The sequence below is a fragment of the Bicyclus anynana genome, chromosome 9, assembly GCF_947172395.1.
Source record: "Bicyclus anynana chromosome 9, ilBicAnyn1.1, whole genome shotgun sequence".
NCBI classification, from domain to species: Eukaryota; Metazoa; Arthropoda; class Insecta; order Lepidoptera; family Nymphalidae; genus Bicyclus; species Bicyclus anynana.
This window is the reverse complement of record NC_069091.1, coordinates 14,513,009-14,538,261: the sequence shown is the minus strand read 5'-3', so window position 1 is coordinate 14,538,261 and position 25,253 is coordinate 14,513,009. Positions and strand designations below refer to the sequence as shown.

Genomic DNA, 25,253 nt, shown 5'->3' with positions numbered 1-25,253 from the left:
TGGGATTCTGGAGATTTTTGACATTTCACTTCAGAATTTCGGTGGTTTCGTCCCGTCGTGTTGCGAGTATGAGTGAATTTCTCGTTGTTTATTAGCAGTTATCGTATATTTAGTTATAACTTAATATCATGGACAAGACTTTAAGTTAGTAGTTATCGCATTAGTGTTATTCTGTGTTATATCGGAGTCCGTACATTGTGCCTTTAATTTGAAACTGGGATCCATTGATGGATATCTGAAAGAGACTTGTGTTCTGGGATGAAGATGAAGGTTTTCATCAACGATAGTGTTACAGTTACCGCGTAGTTGTGTTTCTTATTCACAATGAGTACGGCCGCCAGATTGGCGAAGGTGTCATTGAAACCTATTGAAGTGCCCAAGGCTCTGTTGGAGGGAGATAAATTCGTCAAGTGGGATGAGGTTTGTATACTTGAAGTTTTTCCCTTATCCATAAAAGAACCTGTACGGTCATAAAAAAATCATCCCTAATAAAAGTTTTCTAACTAAAGTATGTGGCAGAAAACAGACATTTACTTACTTGAAAAAAAAAATAAAACATCACCTCATCCTATATAAATTTATGAATGATTTTCAGTTAGTATATCAGTGCAATGCTTGTTTGAAATTCACCACTGCTGCGAAATTTCTAAAAATCTTATTGGAATTTTTGATATAAATAAAATAATAGTAAATGAATACTAAAGCATTTATTTACTTTATACTCTAAAAAAGGCTGGAATGTATGAATAATGTTAACAAAAGTCTGTTGATTATTTCATTAATTTATTTATTTTATACTGGATGTCTGTTAAAAAATGCTAGAACATATAAATAATGTTAATAAACGTCAGTTGATTATCACACTAATATTATAAAGGTAAAAGTTAGTGTATATGTTTATTCCACTTTCACCTTCAATAGGCATTTTTCATATTTTTTTATAAAATCAATAATATCTGTAAGTCCTCTTAATCTTACTTTTTCACTATACTATTGCTTTAAATTACTTATTACTATTATTTAAGGTTTCAAGATTTTAATCTTATTCTATATATTATCTTCTATGCAGCTGCACTGCATAGAGTTTAGTAAGTTGCTTAATTACAAATGGATGAAGTCATTAGTGTACTGTAATTATTATAACTTGTTGTAGTTGTCAAATAAATACTTAAACACTGCAACTACTGAACAAATTTAGCTGAAATTTGAAAAATACACTTTATTTTTAAACAGTCTATGGCTACCTGGGAAAAATTTAATTTTAGAAAAATGGGGGCAGGTGTTAATAATTTTCAAAATGTTAAACAATATATCAACACTAAAAGTTCAATTATTTTGATTATAATTTTATAATCTGAAAATAATCCTACTTCCTACTAATATTCTAAAGGCAAAATTTTGTATGGAAGTTTGTTACTCTTTAACACCGCTATTACTGAAGTGATTTGGTTTAAATTTGGAATGGAAATAGATTTTATTCTGGATTAACACATAGGCTACTATTAATCCTGGCAAAATCTGTGGTTCCCCTGGATTTGTGAAAAACATAGTATGTTAATTAAAGTAAAATACTTTTGTACTTCATCAGTTTTAATAGTTACAATATCAAATCATTATTATTGATTTAACTTTACCAATATTACACAATAATTTTAATAATAAACAACTAATAAAATGTTGGCAGTTTATTTAAATACTGCATTTTATATGTATGTGTCATAGATTTATTATAAAATTCTCTTCACATTGCCTGTTTCATTGTGGTTTCAGTGTTTTGTGTGTCTTATAAATTAGTGACAATTTCCTGATACTTGTGGTCAAAAGTTTAAAATTTACTGGCAGTGTGAAATACCAGATTTAACAATAGATACTTTTTTTGTATGTTGAATAATACAAATATAATATAATACTTAATATTATTTATAATATACTAGCGGACGTCCACAGCTTTGTCCGCTGGAATTCAGATTTTCGCAAATCCCACGGAAACCATGGACTTTTCCGTAAAAATCTGTAAATAGTTGTTTGTTTGATTGAACGCGCCAATCTCAGAAACTACTTGTCCGATTTTGAAAAATTCTTTCGGTGTTAGATAGCCCATTTATCGAGGAAGGCTTAAGGCTCTATATTGTCCCCATATTCTTACGGGAACAGGAACCACGCGAGTAAAGCCGCGCGGCGTCAGCTAGTACATAAATATTAACACTGTATACTACGCCGTACTTGGTTGCCGCACTGCCGTGCATGTTACAACCCATATACGGCTCACTGCTGAGCACGAGTCTCCTCTTAGAATGAGAGGGATTAAGCCAATAGTCTACCACGCTGGCCCAGATTGGCAGACTTTACACACGCAGAGAATTAAGAAATTCTCTGGTATGCAAATTTCCTCACGATGTTTTACTTCACCGTTTGAGACACGTGATATTTAATATCTTAAAATGCACACAACTGAAAAGTTGGAGGTGCATGCTCCATACCGGATTTGAACCGACACCCTCCGGAATCGGAGGCAGAGGTCATATCCACTGGGCTATCATGACTCATTCTGCTTTGCTATGCATGTAGATGAAACCAATGAAAAAAAATTTTAGTCACTGAATAACACTTTTCTTTAAATTTTTTGTAGGACTCTGGGATTGGCCTGCCCGTCACTCTTCGTGTGGACCCAAATGGCTTCTTCTTGTACTGGACTGACCAGAACATGGAGGTTGACATGCTGGACATGGCTGCCATCAGGGACGTCAGGACTGGGGTGTATGCCAAGCTCCCAAAGGTAACTATTTATTATGTTTCTTATCGTTTTAGCGTCAGGGTATAAAGTTTTTAGTATAACTTACAACAGCAGGGATGAAAATAACATTTCAAGCACTACTTGCCTTCAAAAATGGAAAAGTCTATTCAAAATCAGGAACTTAAAATAAAAACTCAACTTATACAATTGGAAAAAAGCAAAACTAAGACAAATAAGCTTTGGGTTTTAAAAAAAGAAGCACATACTTTTGAAAATGGGTTATGGCAGTCTCTTTAGTAGGAATGTGTGTATTGCATAGAAAAAATTTAAAAAGTCACCTTTAGAAATTTACTTTGATTTCAAATTTAATTAGTGACCATGAATTAATACTGTATTGGATAAGGTATTTTTTACGCTCATAGTTTCACTGTGAGTGTAAAAATAGTAGTAGCTAAAACCTATTAAAACTCAGTTTATATTTAGCTTAGCATAGGTCTAAAACTACCTCCTGTAAAAAGGATCATTTTAGTACAATAACAATCTACTATTGAGTCATATTTTGCAATTTAAATACATATGATTTTAGAACTACACAGCAACAATGTTGTCACATGTTACATATCGATTCTTTTTCTACAATCAGTAATGTTTCGAAAATTTGAAAAAAAAAAACATATGGGAATGACGTTCTATATCTATAGGACTTGTGATGAATCTATCAGTCGAATATGTTACTCCCATTATCGAAGCATTAGTGATTTTGGCAAGAAAATCGATATGTAACATGGCTAAAGCGGCAGAGTACTTACAAATACTTACGCCTTTATGTAAATTAGCTTGACCGACAACCACATTGATGTGGACCATGGAAGATAAGCCTTTTATAATTAGAACAATCAGTTTAAATTATGAGAAGCCAAAACAGATCGGCATATTCGCTCAGCGAAAAATCTCTTTAATAAAGAAGAAAAAAAAATCATTTATTTCTAGATGAACAGCCATTATCGATATTCAATATCCATAAGTCACGTGATCAATATATAAATCGGATATGTTACTCCCATATTTTTTTTTAAATATTCGTAGCGTAGCGATTGTAGAAAGAGAATCAAAGTGTAACATGGCTAGAGCGGCGGGGTACTTATCAGTATTACACTTATCTACACCATTATTTAAATTAGCCTGACCGACAATCCAATTGATGTGGACGATAAGCTTTTTATAGCTAAAACAATCATATATTTGCATTTGTTTGTAGACGAATAGCCGAATAATGTACCGTAACTTAAAATTTCCAAGGCCATCTTTGAAGTGATTCACAAATCACAATGGCGTAGGAATTAAAAGGTAAATATAGAAATGAAAAAAAAAATAATGAGCTGTAATACTATAATCCTCATACAAGATCTACACAAATGTTATGGAAGCAGAAAATACTTTTAAATTTCTTTATGTCTGAAACTTGTAATGGAGTTCGTGCGCTGTAGCATGGTGCGGGTACAGTTCGTTTCACTCTTGAAAGTTGCCGCGATTTACGATAATGGTACGTATTATGAACGTCATACAACTGTCACCCGCACCATGTAAGAGCGTGCGTAGTAGACATTTCATTTTATTAGGACTGAAAGCTGTATATAAGTCATGATCCTACCGTAGGTAAGTATTGTAGAAATGGCTTTGAACCGTGGTGGCTTTGGGAGGGAGCAGGTCTTAAGTAAAAAATTGTTTTTATAAAGTTTTTATAAATTCTATATATATGGATAATGAGTGAATAGTCAATATTCATTTATTTCCATTAGGTTTAATTTACAAGCACCAAAATGAATATTATAAGATTATGGTAATAATAATTAGTCGAAAACTTAAAATTAAAGTCGCGAAGGTTCCAAACGCGCCTATCACATATGCCCTCGTTCCTTTCTATTTAATCGAGTTTAAATGTTGGGAGTTATACAATATGGGTACAACAACAGCCGGGAATTAAAATAAGGACCTCTCGGACTTGAGTTGGGCTCCTGTGTATTGTATAAACGTCAGAATCAAAACGAGTATGTTGTGCCCAGGCAGAGCGAATATGACCCCAAAAATCGGTCGACGTTAAAAGCTGTCCCTTTTACAAAACAAGGCGTCACAGGTGGAATACCTAACCCCGCTGAAAACATTTTTATTCTTGCTTGAAATGGGTAGTCTATATTTGAAAGTGGGGCAACAAAGACAAGTACGGTATCATTATGAAAAGGGTTTTCATGTGACAAAGGACTTTTTTCGTATTAAATGTAGAAAACATTTTATTCAATGCTTTGGTTTACTGTCGTTTCACTCTGTTCTCCGTAGTGGGTTTCATCTCAAGAGCATATTAGTGCGAGTCTAAAAAAGAAATGCGTTAATACATAATTTAACTTTTCATGAACGAAATTTGTTCATGATGAAAATATTATTTATTCACAGACAAAATTACTCGTAAGCAGCGTATTCAGTGGAAGGTTTAATTTTGATAACTTATTAATATGTAAGTTAATAAAACTAAACACTTTAACAATACCTGTAGGTGGTCTTACAGTGAAGCAAATTTCTTGACGATAAAAGCATTATTTATGTATAATCTATATACATAAATATCACGTGTCTCAATCGGTGAAGGAAAACATCGTGAGGAAACCTGCACACCAGAGAATTATCTTAATTCTCTGCGTGTGTGAAGTCTGCCAATCCGCATTGGGCCAGCGTGGTGGACTATTGGCCTTATCCCTCTCATTCTGAGAGGAGACTCGAGCTCAGCAGTGAGCCGAATATGGGTTGATGACGACGATGTATAATCTAGATATGGTAACGTATTATAAAATTTTTGTTACATAGCATATTTATGTTATTGAAAATTAACATACCATTATTTTATAATATAACATGAGTCTTGTAGCCGTTGGTCCAATGTTTTATTATTATTGTTCTGTTTCCGGTCATAAGACCCCGTGTTTGAGTCTAGGGTTATTTCTTGACAGAAATCCTCAATATCTGCTTTGAGTAGCTACAGTTGTGTAGTGTACTGCATGTTAATATTAGGCGTAGATTCGTGTGATCCGTACGATGCGGATCAGTGGACGCACTTGTATGACTTTCTATACAAAGAATTCTACGATCCATTTGATGCGATGCGTCCGATACGTAAGATGTGTATATGTAGACGCCTACCATAAGCCGTCGGTCTCAGTCATTCTCATTAATTTGATTGCGTGTCTCATTGCAGTGTCAAACAGACCGCCAACGTATATTATATGTATCAGTCCTTGGGTCCAGGAACAAAATATTTATTCATGTTCAAACTTTTGTGATATTCATAGCTAGTCCAATAAAACTATGAAGTCGTTTTCCTTCCAAGACATCTTCCAGACTTTGGTGCTTCCCATAACAATGAAAATTATCCGACATGTTTACCACTTCATTGTAAATGTATCTTTTTTTATTTATTCTGTAAAAACTGGCTCTTAGGGTACATTTACAAACTCTACCGACGACCGCAGTCGACTGCAGTCGCCGGTCGACGCCGGTCGCCCACTGCAGTCGACTCCCGTTGGCTGCCGCCGAGACGTCGCTGATTGCAGTCGGCAAGGCGATGGTGTCGCGGACTGCCGCCTTTTTTTTTTATTTATAAGTTAGCCCTTGACTATAATCTCACCTGATGGTAAGTGATGATGCAGTCTAAGATGGAAATGGGCTAACTTGTTTGGAGGAGGATGAAAATCCACACTCCTGTCGGTTTCTACACGACACGCTAAATCGCTTGGCGGTACGTCTTTGCCGGTAGGGTGGTAACTAGCCACGGCCGAAGCCTCCCACCAGCCAGACCTGGACCAATTAAGAAAATCTCAATCTGCCCAGCCGGGGATCGAACCCAGGACCTCCGTTTTGTAAATCCACCGTGCATACCACTGCGCCACGGAGGCCGTCAAACTTGTACACTTAAGTGGCAAAGGTTCACAACGTACATGACTTTGTCTGACTCGTCATGAATATCATAAACCTACACAGAAGAGAAGTACATGAATAAATATTTTGTTCTTGTGTCCATGGAACAATAGTCTAAGTTGATAATTCTTTATAGAAGATAGAATGTTGGTACTCCGCAGTGGCGTGACTATGAACAACGTCGTATCAGGTTTCTAGAATCTAATTTTGTTCAATCACCAAAAAAATGACATCTATTAGACAATCGTTTGACCTCTGTTAAACAGGTTGCATTGATTAAATTACCGTTTCAGCTTACCATCAAAGAGCTTCCTACAGTAATTAACGCCTATTGACCTCTGATGTCACCGGTAGCACCTTCAATTAATCTCTCTCAGACTGTCAGACATTTTGGACTTTTGAAACCTTTACATTTTAATAACATAGATTCTTTACTACAGCCTTTCTTGATGAGTACTGTTTACCAACAAACAAATTAAAAATGAGAGTATAAATCACTAGTCATTTCACACCTAATAATAATTATAATTAACTTGTTCTTAAATTAATGACAATAAATTTGATTATTAAGCTTAGAACAATTAAATATGGTTAATATATTTTTTATAACTTTTTATAAACAAACCATGCATAATTTAAAATAAATAAGTTATGAAATGACATGCGTTTTCTACCTTCATTTCTAATTTCATTGTTGGTAAACAGTATTCATCAAGAAAGGCTGTAGTATAGTTTAGCAGATGCCCCGCGGTTTCACCTGCGTAGTGCCCGTTCGCGTGGGAATATAGGGATAGAAGATAGCCTAAGACACTCACAAATAACGTAGCTTTCTATGGGTAAAAGAATTTTCAAGATCAGTTCAGTATATTCAAAGTCCAAATTTGTATGGAGCCCAGGATCAGTCATTGTACCCTGGCGGAAATAAAAGAAAATATTTTTTTTAACTACTTTTCATTATACAAATCTACGAATTTACTTTAATTCTTTCGAAATAATTTTCTCCCAAGAAATGCAACATTATTATGGGTAATAATGGCGGATTGATGACGTTTTCAACGCAGTAGTCGATTTGACGTTTGCTGTCAATTGTCATGTCATAGTTGCTTTATGGGCGCCATCTTGATCTAACTCAAAAACTTGGGTTTTAATTTCATTCATTTCATTTAATTTAGACAAATTTATTCACTTATTTAGATTTTAATAAAATCCTTGCGCATTGTATAAATTTCAATACAAGATAGGGTACAAGAGTGGATCTGAAATGGACCATCTCGTTTACCTATTTATAATGGTACTATAGATATAGACTAACTAGCCTGTGACTTCGTCCGTGTGGAAACCATTTTAGAACTTTTAAAGACGAACAATTCTGTCATACACGATATTTGCGCTACGGAAGCTCTCAAAAGGAATATTTTACCCGTGTTGGCCACAATTTTCAGCTATACGGGTACTTCTTCTATTTGTTGTAGCATTAAGTAAGGCTATTATAGTATATAGCCTTTATCGACTATACAACATAAAAATTGCTTTTCAATTGAAACTAGTATACTCCCTGAGGTTAGCGTATTCAAACAACCAAACAAACAAAATATCCTTCTTTTACATCATACAGGCTCTAATGATCTTATCCTCCGAAAAAAGCTCGAATAACCCACCTGCTTAATTTAGGAATCCATTATCTTTTTTCGGGGTTTTTTTATATTCTTTTGGATCTTCTTTCTACCTTATCTACACTGTGACTTGACCGGTTTAATTAATTTTTAGACGATGTTTTTTTTAATATCAGATAATATTCCCCGAGGTCTGTTATAATATAAAATGGAATAAAAACAGTTCATAACTAGCCTCTATAATTTGCGTTTTACAAAGCGAAGGGGAGAAAGAATAATATAATCGTGTTTTGACACGCGTCGTACGATGAATATGCTTTGTGAATAGAGTGGCTGTTTGTATTTTATTCTATTACTAGCTGACGCCGCGCGGTTCCACCCGCGTGGTCCCCGGGGATAATATATAGCCTATAACCTTCCTTGATAAATGGGCTATCTAACATTGAAAGAATTTTTCAAATTGAACCAGTAGTTCCTAAGATTAGCGCGTTCAATCAAACAAACAAACAAATAAACAAACAAACAAACTTTGCAGCTTTATAATATTAGTATAGACTAGTAGACGCCATGCGGTTTCATCACGTGTTTCCCGTTCCCGTAGGAATACGGGGATAATATATAACCTACAGCCTTCCTCGATAAATGGGCTATCTAACACTGAAATAATTTTTCAAATCGGACCAGTAGTTCCTGAGATTAGCGCGTTCAATCAAACCAACAAACTCTTCAGCTTTATAATATTAGTATACCTACTAGCGGACGTCCGCGACTTTGTCCGCGTGGAATTCAGTTTTTCACAAATCCCTGGAAAACCATGGATTTTTTCCGGTATGAAAAGTAGCATATGTGTTAATCCAGAGTTAAATCTGTTTCCATTCCAAACTACAGCCAAATCGCTTAGACTGCCTAAGTAGTCGTGGCCACACCGCAAAGGAGGAACAAACATACACACTTACACACAAACTATCGCCTTTATAATATTAGGGTGATTACTAGCAGACCGTGTGAAATTCAGTTTTTCACAAATCCCGCGGAAACAATTAATTTTTCCGATTTATGTTGCTCAATAACCTCCTCAGTATACCAGTCAATAGTCAATATTCATTTATTTCAATTAATACGTTTATGTATTGCTATCGGTTGGAAATAAAAAAAAACTACCTATTTACAATAATAATTAATACTGTCTTAACATAATTACGCAAGATGACATAATTATGTAAAACTAGCTGACGCCTGCGACTTCGTCCGCGTAGACAAATCCCACGGGAACCGTGGATTTTACCGGGATGAAAAGTAGCCTATGTGTTAATCCAGAGTAAAATCTATTTCCATTCCAAATTTCAGCGTGAAAGAGGAACAAACATACTTACACACTTTCACACTTACACACAAATTTTCGCCTTTATAATATTACTAGCCAACCCCCGCGACTTCGTCCGCATTAAACTCGATGTAAACTTTCAACTACCCCTATCCTACCCCTACCCTATCCCTACCCTACTACTACCTACCTACCCCTACCCTGCGATAAGGATTAATAGCATGAGTAAAATAAATGCGTTTAAATGTAGTACAAAAAATTCAAGATGTATAAATAAGAAAATGGTTGTTGTGCCTCACTAGACATAGATTGGTATGGTGTATTACGGATTTTTTTGTAGATATTTATAAGATCTACAATTCATTTAAACATTTTATGGCTCTATCTTTTATAGTTTAGCCAGCGTAAGCAAAATAAGTAACTTTTCTGGTTGATTTTTTACACCTTGTGTCCGAAAACCCCAAATATCTTACGGAACCCTATTTTTTTCAAAACAAAATTTAGCCTATGTTACTTGTGGATAATGTAGCTTTCGAATGGTGAAAGAATTTTTAAAATCGGTCCAGTAGTTTTTGAGTCTATTCATTACAATCAAGCAAACAAACATTATAATATTAGTATAGATAAAAATGTAACTCAATAAATGAATATGAATACATATAAGATTTGCCCGTTTAACTACTACTATTACTATGTATACACGTAGATAACCTTTGTCCTGGCTGTCGGCAGTATAAGTTGTAATGCAACCGCGTGTGTATACAAAACACGGCGTCTATTGTGATACACATCGTCTAGTGTGTCAAGGGCGCCGCACTTGAATTAAACTTATTCTTCAAACATGCGAGCAGAAATTACATGTACCATACCGATTTAGATAATAGCCCAGAATCCGTGGAGCATTTTTACTATCATGTTAATTTTCCATGAGTAGTTTCCATTCTTGATTCTGGTAGCTAACTGGATTACTAGATAATAAAAAATTGTAAGCGTCGGAACTCGATAATGTACCACGCAATTTGTAGGACATTGTGGTTGTTAAGTTGTATAACTAGTAATTAGGCAACAGTAAAAAAAACAGCTGGTTGGTAATCTCGTTATGGATGGATTGAAGAGGTGAGTTTACCAAAAGATGTTTTTTTCTGTTGTTTAAATTTATAGTTATGTAACAGCCACAATGTCCTACAAATTACGTGGTACATTATCTTGTTTCGACGCTCAGAAATTTTCATCACCTGGTAACCCAGTTAACTACTAGAATCAAGAATTTTCGTAAATATAAAAGTTGAACGTCACATCAAGATGAAGCTACTCACGGATAATTAACTTGATTGTAATCAATGTAAAAATGTTCCACGGAGCCTATGCTAAAAGTTTTTACTCTCGTAAGGTTGAATACTGTCGTAGCCTCTTAGCACTAATAAACTAACTAACACTACATCCAGTTAATAAAACAATTAACTGAATTAATAAAATAAGCGCCTAGTGGGAAAGTTAAGGGAAATATAGATCATGGTTAAAGAAACGAGAACATTTTTACACCTCTCACACCTCTATTGCTCGGAAAATTTTCTTTTGCTCGCCGAAATCAGAAACCAAAAGTCGTTTTTGCTGCCTTCTAGGCAAAAAAATGATTTTAAACTTACTAATAGAACCGGAGGAGTTATTGTGTTTAGAGTAAATTACTAATAGCCAAATATACATGTGTAAATATGTAATGTGTGTAACTTTCGTTTTTTTTAAATGTGAAAGTTCAGAAATAAGTTTGGTCTTTAAAGGCTTTGTATGTTTGTACAATTAATAAATTATTATTCACAGTTCCTATTTAAGTAAATCTTTAGTAATCTATCTTTTCGTTTATCCAAAGGTTGGTCTCGCAGATATTGCTACAAGACCGCCTTTGCACATACTTGTATACTATGTTTTCTATTATTTTATTTGTAATTGTTTTTCTTTTGTGCAGTAAAGTATAAATAAATAAGTAGACCATATATTGTCTATTGTATCCATAAATAACACAGGCTATGCTTGTTTTGGGTCTAGAGAGGCTTTATATTTATTTATTTAATGTTTTACCATAAAATGTCGTAAAGACTATACCAATAGCGTGGACCCCATCAAAGCTATTGTGGGTGAAGCACATTTCCACGGCCTAATGGCGTAACGGTGCGATGAAGTATGTACCGTGAAAACTGGCTATAAAGACCACTCCTTAACACGACCCGGCACGGCCTACAGCTGAGTCCATTAGAAAATGCCGTAATTATAAACGGTATAGATCGATAGAACGACGAAGGTATAATATTTTACTTCGATGAATAAGAATTAAATAACAATGAATGATTTTGACGGTAGAGTTCGACCCCGACTTTTACATCCATGGTTGATTCCTACATCTGGTATCTATAAGTGAACTAGCTGACGCCGCGCAGTTTTACCCGCGTGGTTGCCGTTCCCGTAGTAATACGGGGATAATGTATAGATAGCCACATACACAGAAATAATTTTTCAAATCGGACCAGTAGTTCCTGAGATTAGCGCGTTCAATCAAACAAACAAACTCTTCAGCTTTATAATATAAAAAAATAAAAAAGTTTAAAAACTATAATCCGACTACGTAGAAAAGGGTCTAAAAAAGGAAGACCTTTCTTTTGATACCAAACACGGGACGATTAAATTTTTATCGAAGTTAGGATATGAGGTTTAAATGCCATCCTATAAAACTTTGATAACATTTATAATATGTCTGTCACCCGGGCCATTATTGCGAATCTTTTGACAGCTTTCATTCAAATCGGTTGAGTAGTTTAGGCGCTGTGGTGGAACATACAAACATACATACATAGACTGCCAAAGTAATTACCCTTCCTTTTAGCTTCGCAGTGTCGGGTAAGAAATAAATAGCTATTTATACATTCATAATCATTATGACTAATCAATATTCTGTTTAATCAATAAAGTTATCATTTTCTTTGAAAATCATCATTTTGTACTTATTTTTATGTTCTATACTATTTTTTACGATAATCTTTACTCTCTGACTTGATTGGCAGTTGTGGCCGATATTGTTGGAAGGACATTTTTATTTTCAATGTTTATTTTTAATTAAATGTAAAATGTACATTTCTGCTGCTCGTTTATAATAATGTCGATAGAAATGTTGTTTAACAGAAAGCTTATTATTTAATTAATATAAGAGTACTACGGTCTAACTATGTATTAATTTATATTTCGTTCGTTAATTAATTGAAACAGTTATCAGACTATTAATATGATTACGTATTGCATTAGGAGGTACTCGCATGAGTATGATAGGGTAGTCGGCAGATATAAAATATATTCTAATGGATAAAATATTTATGAAGTTTCCGTTGTAAATTTATTTTCATATGACTTTGTTTATATTATAGAATAAGTAGTAGATACTAAGTGCGTATACAGAATACTAGAGACCTTTAATCTCTAGCGTTCGAAAAACACTTTTAAAGATTATTTTAAGAGAAATTTGAGGGTCTCTAATGAAAGGTTGTCACGAAGCTAAGGGTCTGGCGAGTGGATTCATGTTATGCTGTAAAAAACATGAAAAAAAAACGTTTTTTACTTGGACAATTGAGGAACTGGAATGCTTGAAACTTGCTACCTTATTAAGCCTGTATAGCTTAAGTAGCTCAACGGTAAAGCGGTCGGATTCATCACTGAAGGGTGGGAGTTCGATCCCCGCAGGACTATTGTCGTACCCAGTCCTTATTCAGTCTTTTCCGACTAGTTGGAGGGGAATGGGAATATTGGTCATATTAAAAAGACATCGCATTCTTTTAAATAAAAAATAATAAAAAAAAACATCACCACCATCCTAACTCCATAATATGGCTATAGTACTAACCTATGGTAGGAGCGTGGGATAACAAACTTAAGCCATCATAAAATGATGCATATCTATCGCAAATACTTATCGTTAAGTAAAAAACGAGAGGTGATAGCCCAGTGGATATGACCTCCAACTTTTCAGTTGTGTGCATTTTAAGAAATTAAATATCACGTGTCTCAAACGGGGAAGGAAAACATCGTGAGGAAACCTGCACGCCAGAGAATTTTTTAATTCTCTGAGTGTGTGAAGTCTGCCAATCCGCATTGGGCCAGCGTGGTGGACTATTGGTCTAACCCCTCTCATTCTGAGAGGAGACTCGAGCTCAGCAGTGAGCCGAATATGGGTTGATGATGATGATGAAGTAACAAACACAGTGTGTTGATATTACGCGAATGTTAAACTCTTTAATGATCACTAATAGTTGCTCAGAGTCACTCAACGAACGATGGAGCGAGCTATGCTTGGAGTTTCTCTGCGAAATGCAGATATATCGGCAGAAGTACCAAAGTCACCGACATAGCTCAGCGAGTTGCGAAGTTGAAGTTGCAACGGGCAGGGCACATAGTTCGAAGAACCGATAGATGTTAGCTCCGCACCGGAAAGATCGACCGAGGACGAGGAGGAGGTTTAGGGAGCCGAGACTGTGGTGTTGGAAGTCTATACAAGAGGTCTACGTCCAGCAGTTGATGTCCATCAATGATAATGATAATGATGAATAGTTATAAGATAATGGCTGGTGCTGAATGCTCAACGTCCTCCGAGGCACAGGGTGTAATACCACCAACTTCCCAACTGATGAAAGAATCCTGTACTTGTACGAGTACATTCTGGATACCCCGTTTTGTGCCCCACACGAACGATAGTCGTAGCGAAGGCAACGCAAAACATCTGATACGCAATCGTTATCGGACGAAAAACTCATAACAGCGTTAATATTATGTCGATAGCTCCATTTTATTAAAACGTCGGGATTATATAGGATCATTGTCTCCGATTCATAATAACAATTGATTTCTGAATACTATATCAGTATATTAATGCATGATCCATACCTACTAATATTATAAACAGGTAAATCTCTGGACCTACTGAACCGATTTTGAAAATTATTTTACCAATAGAAAGCCACGTTAAGGCGGACGTGACGTATCAGAACAGGATCAGTATCATACATTTGTAAGGCAACGTTTACGCTTATGTTGTGTTGTGACATGTCGTGATGGCTTCTGTTGTCATTCAGTAGCTTCATTCAATGTTTAAATGTAGCGTCGGCATTACACATTTGTTTATTTAATATTGGAACATTCTCAAAAACAAAAATGGAAATGGGCAGGTCATATTGCACTTATGGACAATGAAAAATGGGCAAAGAGAGTAACTACATGGCACGGACCATAATACAAAAGGAAAAGAGGTAGACCAAAAGACAAATGGGTTGATGAAGTAATAAAAAAAAGCCGGTGAAACTTGGATTACTAAAGCTAAAGGACTGACAGACATGGAGCGAAATGGAGGAAGCCTTCACCCGTAGAGGGGTCCATAATGAATAAGAAAGAAAAAAAAACAACTTTTGTAAATTCATTTTCTTATTGTATGCACCTTGTTTGTAGCATTATTATTTATGGAAATAAAAAGGCTATTATTATTACATTCGGAAATGCAAATGAACCGAGAAACCTGAATTTTGGATGTTACATAGGGGGGATCTAGAACTTCAAATTCTCGCCCAAGATTGACGTGAATTACCGCCATCTTGAAAAAAGGGTTCAATTCGATTTTTTGTGGAATTGAAATTAAGTTCTAGGCTTCCCCCACGTCCTGTCCAATTGGTTCATTTGCATTTCTAAGCCGATTTTTCCGACATATCTACTTAATGACTGTAGTAATATGTGTCTGACTTTAGTGTGCCGTCTAGATGACAAACGTTGCCAAGTGCTAACGTTTATGGACACACAAACTTTCAGATTTAGAGATGTAATTATTTCGACACACACTAAAAACAGTCTAGACACTCGAACTCAATTAAGCCATATTTTAATTTATAACCACTATACATTGAGCTCTTAACTGTGCGCCATCCGTCTGCGAACTTGGTAATTACTTAACTGACATCCGAAAATTTAGTTTGTGAAGTTCTGAGTTTACTGCCAACTGTTAATTTATTACTAGTGTAAGTTTTTTCATCTAACGTAAATAAAGGAATCTATACTAACACTAGCGGACGCCCGCGACTCCGTCCGCGTGAAACTCGATGTAAACTTTCAGCTACCTCTACCCTACTCCTACCCTACCCCTACTCTTACCCTACTCTTACCCCTACTCTTACCCTACTCTTACCCTACCCTACCCTACCCTACCTTATCCTACCCTACCCCTACCCTACCCCTACGCTACCTCCACCCTACCCCTACCCTATAGCTATTAGTTCGTGCTTGATAACTATTTTATATGATGGTAAGTGTAGATGTGGCACTTAGTTTACAGTAATTTAATGTAGGTCATGTAAATATTGAAATTATATGTAATATTATAATAAGGATAATAATAATTATAATAACAAGGAGAAACAAACACCGAAAGGGCATACTAGCCATGCGTGCCTATCAAAGAGTTCCCACGGGATCCTCAGGAATCCTAAATCTACAACACGGACAAGGTCACGTGTATCGGCCTATCACACTAATATTATAAAGGAAAGTTTGTGTAAGTATGTGTGTAAGTGTGTATGTTTGTTCTTCCTTTGTGCTGCGGCTTCTGTAGCGATTTGGCTGAAATTTGGAATGGAAATAGATTTTACTCTGGATTAACACTTAGGCTTTTTATTCCGGAAAAATCCATGGTTCCCGTGGGATTTGTGAAAAACTAAACTAAACGCGTGCGTCCAGTAATAGCTAATAAAAGCATTAGCGTTTGACTCGTACAAACAAATTGACATTTGTTAAATAAACATTTAACCTTATAAAGTTTTACATTAAAATTAAAACTACGTACCTAAATATCTATAACTACATATTATAAAAATTAAAAAGAAAATATACTAAATTTAAACTATATCTAAATGCTCAGGCGTCGTAGAATTCGTCCGAATCGACGATCATAGGTAAAGTGCCCAGAAGGCTGGCAGTATTGCCACGTTGTATGGCAATACTAATTCTTTGGCCTAAATATAGGCCAGCCTTCTGGTCACGGGAGGTGTCGATTAAACGCTTTGCAATTTCTTTGTAAAGAAAGCGTGTACTCGGACCCCACGGTCCTAGTGTTTCGACCGCAAACGGCTCAAATATGTAATCTCCGACGAGATTGCTATATTTGCGCCGCTTGAGGGTCTCTGCTGATGCAGCAGCAGCGCCTGCACATCCCATCGTACCAGGAAGATGTGAAGGCGCAAGGGTGTCTACGCAAGTCGCGTCCCACACCAAAGGCCTACCCATCTTCCATGGCATCAGAGACATGCCGTCTGGTCTCTTACCATCGTCACGCGCCAAACCGTTAGGTTCCAAAACGGCTGGCACGCCGGCGGTGACAAGAGCACGACGTATGATGTCGTTCAGGCTAGCGTGCCGCGGAATACGGCCAGTACTCCTACTGCAAGAAAGACCGTGGTGTCCGAGTATATCGACTAGCTCTCCACAGATACAGCGATGCGGAGAAACACACGGAGCGCCTAAGCGAAGGCAGGTGGCGATACGGAATGTTGTGTCGTCCAACAAGGTACCAGTGCTGGACGAAGGAATTGCTCCTTATAAAACATTGGTGTAGGTGATCGTTTGTTGAATTTAATTTTCTTTTTCAGATTAACGAAGAAATGTTTTTAGTTAGACGCTGAGATTATTGCATTGTGGGTATTTCTGGACTCGAACCAGCGAAACAATGATCCGAGAGCTGGTCGCCTTTTTGTATGTTTAAAGTATTAAAGTTAAAACCCAACATTTAAATAAAATTGTGTTAATAATCCACATTTTTAGTTGGGTCTTTGTCTATTTTGCTTAAACTTAAAAAAAAAAATAACTAGCTTATTCATTTTTTAAATGTTTTAATGTTTTTTTTTTCAATCTTTTGCACAAAATGAGCCCCACTACTCCTCTAAAACAAACCTGACTTATTTATGGTTGACTCTAAATCTAACTCTAAAAAAAACTCTACTCTCAGCCAAATCTCCACTCGAGCATTCACTTGTTATGAGCATTCGTGCGAATGTTACATCACAGAAAAATGCGAGAACATTTTAGCGAGCACACTACCTATCGACCGCTCTGGCGAACATTCTGGCGAGCTTTTTGCTGACATTTTCATGAAGAATATTTTTGACGAGCTTCGAATAGAGCGTTCGCTTCAAGATGTTCGTAGCACTATTTGGCTCTATGCTTGGCTCGGCTCGTTGTTCAGTTCAACAAATATTAATTCGGCGAATGTTCTATGTTTATTTATTTAGTTATTTATTTGGTCCACTAGTGATTGTTACAATATTTACATAATTACAATCTCAAGAATACAAATACAAGGCTCTGTACAATCAAAGTAAGTAGACACGGCATGCTTATTTCCGTAATATTAAAATCCGGTTAAATATTACATAAAATCAGATTACACAGAAAAAATGTAATTTACAGCTAACAAATAAAATAAATATTTTACAACTACTATTTGAGTGTTATTTAATACAAAAAATGTTCTGTTATAAGTGAATGCTCAAGTCTGTCAGCACCTTAAAGGTAGTATATAGGAGAGGTACAGGACAAGTTTTCAGCTTGCCTCAAATGCCTACACAAAAATGTCGACCAGCTCTCAACCTAAAATAACACAATGTCTCGGATAAATTCCGCGAGTGTCGCCGGTGATTCAGTTATATTTCATTCGAACACGTGTTCGCTGCGCTGGTGTACTCGCACAGTACATACATGATACAGGAGATGTATAAAATGTAGCGTCAACTCAGGCACACTCTGGTTTTGCGTACGCCAATCTGCATACTAAACTTTGGATTGCTTGTGAATCCTTGATGAGTGTATGTCACTGCAAGATTCTACCCAGTTGCGGAGTTCAAACGTCTGTAATGTTAGCTAGCTACTGGCCATCTTAAATGGGAATCCTACTAATATTATAAACGCGAACGTTTATATGGATGTTTGGATGCATGTGTGGATGTTTGGATGTTTGTTACTCTATAACGCCGCTACTACTGAAGCAATTTAGCTGAAATTTGGAATGGAAATAGATTTTACTCTGGATTAACCCATAGGCTTTTTATCCCGAAAAAATCAATGGTTTCCCGACATTTGCGAAAACTGATGATTTTGATGATATTAATGTTTGTTACTCTTTCACGCCTCAACTACTGAACCGAATTAGCTGAAATTTGGTATTAAGATATATTATAGCCTGGATTAACACATATACTACTTTTTATCCCGGAAAAATCCATGGTTCCCGAGGGATTTGTGAAAAACTAAATTCCACGCGGACGAACGCGTCGTCCGCTAGTAGATTTATAAAGCACAGCTTTAGAGTATGTTGTTCTCACATTTCATTTGCTTATAGTAACTGAGCCTCAATAGCTTAACGATGAGAGCGGTCGGACTCATCACCGAGGGGTGGTGGTTCGTACCCCGCCCCGTTGGTTGTACACACGCGTAAATCAGTCTTTCCCGGCTAGTTGGAGGGGAATGGAAATATTGGTCATATTCAAAAATATATGGCAAATATTATTTAAAAAAAACACCGGCCAATTGCGAGTCGTACTCTCACACGAAGGTTTCTGTACCATTATCTATAAAAACGGTAAAAAAATGATATATAGCTGAGTATTTACCATACAATTATTACCATAATTGGAAATTCTTTTGCAAAATTACACTATATTTTGATTGTCCATTTTGCAACTGTATCGAACGATAAAGTAGAATATATAATAATTTATTTATTTTGCTATTTTTTAGACTTTGCAATTGCACGTTGTAGAGTCAACATCTCCTAACGATGCTCCGGTTTCGGGGTGAAACTTACGTAGAGTATTTTGTCTGACCTGGGTGACGTTGTCGCATGGGTGCGTCGGCTTTTCGCGGATAATAGTAAAATAAACACATTATTATAAGATATTCATTATGAACTTCTGCAAAGTAACGCCTGCTTCTATCCAATACAAAAATGTAGATCAAATCGGTCAAGACGTTTTTGAGTTTTATCGAGACTCACGAACAGAAAATCTTTTAAGTATAAGATTACTATTATAGCTTGGCAATTTCGTTAGTGACACTCTCAATGGTCCGCACGGGTCGGGGGGCTTGTACGGCATGGACGAATGAATAACCCACGACGGATGCTCCTCACTTCCCCGCATGCACGATTTCATACCCGTGCAGCATTTCCCCCCGTCGCCCGCATATCATGGGAGTGTCATCAACGAACTTGCCAAGCTATAGTTCAAAAGCCTTTATTATTGACATTTGACACACCAGGGTTTTCTCTCAAGTTGGAGAGCAGAAGAACTTTTGAACAGTTTTCTTTAAGAATTTTTAAATGTTTCTAGACAAAAATGGTACTTGTACAAACTTTAAAGGTGAAATATAACAAGGTCGGTCGCTTGTTGCTGGAGACGACTTTCTGTTTACATACTTTCCCGAGATGAGTAAGGGTGCGCCCACACATGACGTTAATTTGGTTGACTGTAACAAGGCTAACTTTATGCACAGTTTGTAGAAACAAACTTAATGTTTTTTTAGGATACGCATTACGCATCTTTAAACGGAAGAAGTAAAAATTAAATAAATTGTAAAATCAAGAATCTGAGTAAGTAAAGTGTAATAGAAAATTCTAGAAATTAAATATTCTATATCAACACCATCCAATCCCAACTCACTCACAACTGAGGGTAATATAATTAAATCAGTAGGAAGGCAGTATTTTTTTGCAAATTAACACAAATATACTAACTTGCCTGTGAAGTTGCTGCTGCAGTCCTATTAACCCTACAGCAAATATATCGAAAGTGATGGATGAGAGTATCAAGCTTTTCTAAATAGGTTGGTACATTCACTTCTAAAATCAATCCGCGAGTAGGTAGTCTAGCTGGCTTTCTTAAACTTGTACTTGAACTTTCTCCCGAACAATACCCATAGTTTATGGTAAAGCGAGAGGAAAATGTTACACATAAAAAAAGCATAATAATTATATTATATTCCTCGTAACGTAGATGTACACTCACCTTTACATTTTGCTGTCATTTTAAAGCGGATTCTAATTTAGCAGCTTTTATGTACCCACTATACTGCAGCGCTAAAAATAGAGGGTCGCAGTTTTCTTACGCGAAACGTGAGCAATATTGTATTTATTTTTGCGAGCAAAGCGTATTTATCCCCGTGTGACGACTCGACCTATATGTTTTCTTTGGCGTATTTATGTTTATATTATTATATCTAGTGGACGTCCGCGACTTCGTCCGTGTTGAACTCGCTTTTTAAACCGTCAGTATGCGCGGTGAATTTACAAGACGGAGGCCCTGGGTTCGACCCCCGGCTGGGCCGCTTGAGGTATTCTTGAATGGTTCAGGTCTGGCTGGTGGGCGGCTTAGAGCTACCAAACTACCGGCAAAGACGTATCAAACGATTTAGCGTTCCGGTAAGATGTCGTGTAGAAAGGGTGCGTGGATTTTCTTCCTAATCGTAAAAAGTCGGTCCGCTTCCATCTTAGATTGCATCATCACTTACCATCAGGTAAGATTAGTCAAGGGCTAACTTGTAAAGAATAAACGGTTTCTTCTCAGCAGAACCAGCCTTCCGAACCGGTGGTTGAATCTTTACATATAGTCAACTGACGTATCAAAAGTGCTTGTAAACTGAGCCTACTTGAAACAAATGAATTTTGAATTGTGAATTTTTAAAAGAAAGAGGAGTTTCAGTATTTGAGTATGATAATTTTGAAGCCGTAATAGACCAATGGTAATGGGAGAGGTGGTGGTTCGATGCCCGGCTGCTGCACTATTGTCGTACCCACTCCTAACAGTCCATTTCGACTAGTTGGAGGAAAATGGGAATGTTGGTGACATTTAAAAGATATGACGTATATTTTCTTTAAAACAAAAAGTATATATGTTTGTATTCGATTTGTGTGTGTGTGTTTGTGCATCGCGATTTTATGATTATTTGATCCAATTTGGATAGGGTTTTACGTTAAAAAATAATATTTTGAATTATAATTATCACACTCATTTCGTTAGATCCTTCTTCCTGTCAGATCAATTTCATATGAAATGAAATTGATCTGACAGAAGATGATTCTGGATGATAAAATTCAATTGAAATATGTTACATACGTACACATTTTGGAATGTTTAATACGTATTAGTGGGAAAATTGGTCGTACTCGTAAAATTGTTTGCGGAAAACTCGTTGTTTTTATCGATTTCATAATTTATTTGGCACATGTGCGATGTTTCTTTCCGGGAATTCTACTGGGAAATAATCCTAGAAGAAATAATATTGAGATAATGAAGTGTCTTTTTTTAGAAATTATACAAACTTAATCTTTCGATAAATTTAATTAACCGATAATAATTAATTAAAATATGTGTTATTTAATTGACTTATTCTCAGTTATTATGTATTTCTGTTTTAAAAACGATAATTTTAAAAATGTTTCGGCATACCTTATCAGCCGATAGACCTCCACTGCTGGACTTGGGGACAGTGGCGTGCACAAGGGGTTTAACTAGGGTGTGCATTATGCGTACCTACAAATTGTACAAAAATTGAAAATTTTGAAAAACCCCCGAATGATAGAAAATTCCAGAGATCTCAGGGTAGGAAGTGCATTTTTGCATCTATGAAGTGCACGCCGCTGACACGGTTTTTTACACCATTCAACCAAACAAAAAGGTACTACTACGGAACTCTTAACTGACGCTTGTAATCGTGTTAATTACAACTAGGTATAGAACATCGATACAGTTTTTATAATCGCATAAGATCATTGATCATATACTTTGACAGAAAAGTAACGTACAGCGAGGCAGGTTCTTATGTAATTAAAAATACCTCAAAAGCTCAACCGAGACCGAGGGGTGGTGGTTCGATCCACATTGGAAAGACTATTTCGTATACAGTCTTTCCCAACTTGTTGGTATATACGATACATCAAAAATCAAAAGCATTCGCAAGCTTACACTAAAATAAAATCTTTAAACAATTTTAATACATAAATATTACTACTCCATAGAAGAGTAATTTGCTGATGTTTCATAAAAAATAGTTGTAATTCTATTTAAATTAATGTCATTTAATTTTAATTTTATTAATTAATTATTTGTATAACTTAATGGTGAAACATTGTTACATAAGAACATCTATGTATGACTAATATGTAATGATTCTGATTCTGATCCGATACAGAAAGTATGTATTTTTGACGGCCTCCGTGGCGCAGTGGTAGTGCGCGGTGGATTTACAAGAGGGAGATCCTGGGTTCGATCCCCGATTGAGATTTTCTTAATTGGTCCAGGTCTGGCTGGTGGGAGGCTTCGACCGTGGCTAGTTACCACCCTACCGGCAAAGACGTACCCCAAGCGATTTAGCATTCCGGTACGATGTCCTGTAGAATCCGAAAATGTGTGTGGATTTTCATCCTCCTCCTAACAAGTTAGCCCGCTTCCATCTAAGATTGCATCATCACTTAATATCAAGTGAGATTGTAGTCAAGGTCTAACATGTAAAGAATAAAAAAAAATACCGTGGAAACTCTATTACAACAGTATCGTAAGTGCTGTCGACTCACAGCAAACTGTACCCACTTCCTACTGCATGAATTTGGTATTGCTCGGGTGATTGTACTCCGAGATGGAAATAACTTTCGCGTTTTCCGCTGCGGCTATTAACACAGTCGCGTTTATCATACGGCTCTTTGTTTTGAGGTTTTCTATATGGAGCATTGTCTCCACTGACTTCCTTCTTTGTGACTGGACAGCCCCTGCATTCTGTATAGTTACAGCGATGGGACATCGCTCGTTTCCATGGCAACATGTTATTGACTTTTTATTTCTGACATCCCATAAAAATAAAATTCAAATTGTATTATAACTTGTTATAGGCCAATATTACATCGACGAGTATAAAGAACAAGAATCGAACCCCAGGTTACTTCGACTGCATAGAGTCAACATCAAGAGCTGTCAAGAGGAACTATCAAATCGCAATCAAATGATTGAATACATTGGTTAACTGGACCAACGCAGTCATACATACATTTGATGACCTGTGATTTCGGACTCAGATTTTTTTGTAATAGCAAGAATATTTGCCATATCTTTTGTTTTTTTATACTGTATATGAAAATTAATTTCATATACAGTCTTTCCAAACTAGTTGGTAGTAGTTGGTGAGATTAACCGTGTACGCAAAAGATACTATAGTGCACAAGTGTGTGTGCAAGCACAGGTGCACTCTCTTTTCCCTAACTCTCATAGTTCGATTGGACGACAGACGGTCACGACCGGTAAAAGATAAGGCGCAGGACCAACGGTGCTGCTCTCCGCGGTACGGGGGGTTTCCAACACCGCCAACTTCCCAACCCCATGCTGCTATAATGATTTTTCTTCGGGTTTTTCTTGGGATTTTTCTTTCGATTCTTCTATGATGACCCGGGATTCGAACCTTGGACCTCATTCTCCGAACCGAGCTGAACCACGGCATCAATGAGGCAGGTCTATGATTATACTGGTTTATTATTATTACGCTGAAAATTGTTCGTATTGTAGCGTGCCTTATATTCAATCACAAATACCGTTTGCAGTGAACCCTAAGCAGGCAAACTGCTAGGTAAACATTTTCTGTAAGAACGTTCGCTTCGATGTGAAGTTAAGGCAGTCGTTCCTAACTCGTCCCCACCAACGCTCGTGTTCTAGTATTCATTAACCAGTCCGCTTAAGTAAGACATTTTATATACTTTAAATTTATATTATTCGTGTGTATCAATAAACGTTAATTAGTTCGTCTACTTGATTTATTATTTGGATTCCTGACAGAGGCACGCAATAACCTTCTCCAGCCCATCAATCAAATCAATCAATTCCCACATAATCATCACTATAAATTGGTGACCCCGCTCTGTCAAGGAATTCCGAGCACGGATCATTCCACATATTTGTGACCCCGCTCTGTCAAGAATTCAGAACACAGGTCATTCCACAAATTGGTGATCTCGTTCTGTCAAAAAAAACTCCATTTGGTAAAGGAATTTTACCACGTAAATCAAGTCGATGAACTCGCGGTAACTAGGGCAACAAACGAACACGCAGCGAATTCCTTGGTGTGGAGCAGTTACGGACGACTCGCGGACTACATTAAGTTAGTTTTAATTTGTTTATCTTTCTTTTACATAACATAGTTTTTCTGTTACATTTTTTTCACATTTTGCCTCCGTAAAGACTTTAAGTGATTATATGTATAGTGCCGTGCCGAATCATTTTATATACACTGTAAGTAGCGTGCCTTATATTCAATCACAAATACCGTTTGCAGTGAACCCTAAGCAGGCAAACTGCTAGGTAAACATTTTCTGTAAGAACGTTCGCTTCGATGTGAAGTTAAGGCAGTCGTTCCTAACTCGTCCCCACCAACGCTCGTGTTCTAGTATTCATTAACCAGTCCGCTTAAGTAAGACATTTTATATACTTTAAATTTATATTATTCGTGTGTATCAATAAACGTTAATTAGTTCGTCTACTTGATTTATTATTTGGATTCCTGACAGAGGCACGCAATA

The 25,253-nt window shown here is 36.4% G+C and overlaps 1 protein-coding gene across 1 annotated transcript in view; it reads left to right on the top strand.

Annotated features, from left to right (window-relative positions):
- The first annotated feature begins 24 nt into the window (after positions 1-24).
- The window catches only part of LOC112048991 (1-phosphatidylinositol 4,5-bisphosphate phosphodiesterase classes I and II), a 114,080-nt gene continuing 88,851 nt past the window's right edge, over positions 25-25,253 (top strand). Inside the window, exons 1-2 of the mRNA XM_052883481.1 lie at positions 25-420; positions 2,630-2,776. Of these exons, the coding sequence (XP_052739441.1) occupies positions 325-420; positions 2,630-2,776 (243 nt within the window). The 5' untranslated portion in view covers positions 25-324. The remainder of the gene's footprint in view (positions 421-2,629; positions 2,777-25,253) is intronic.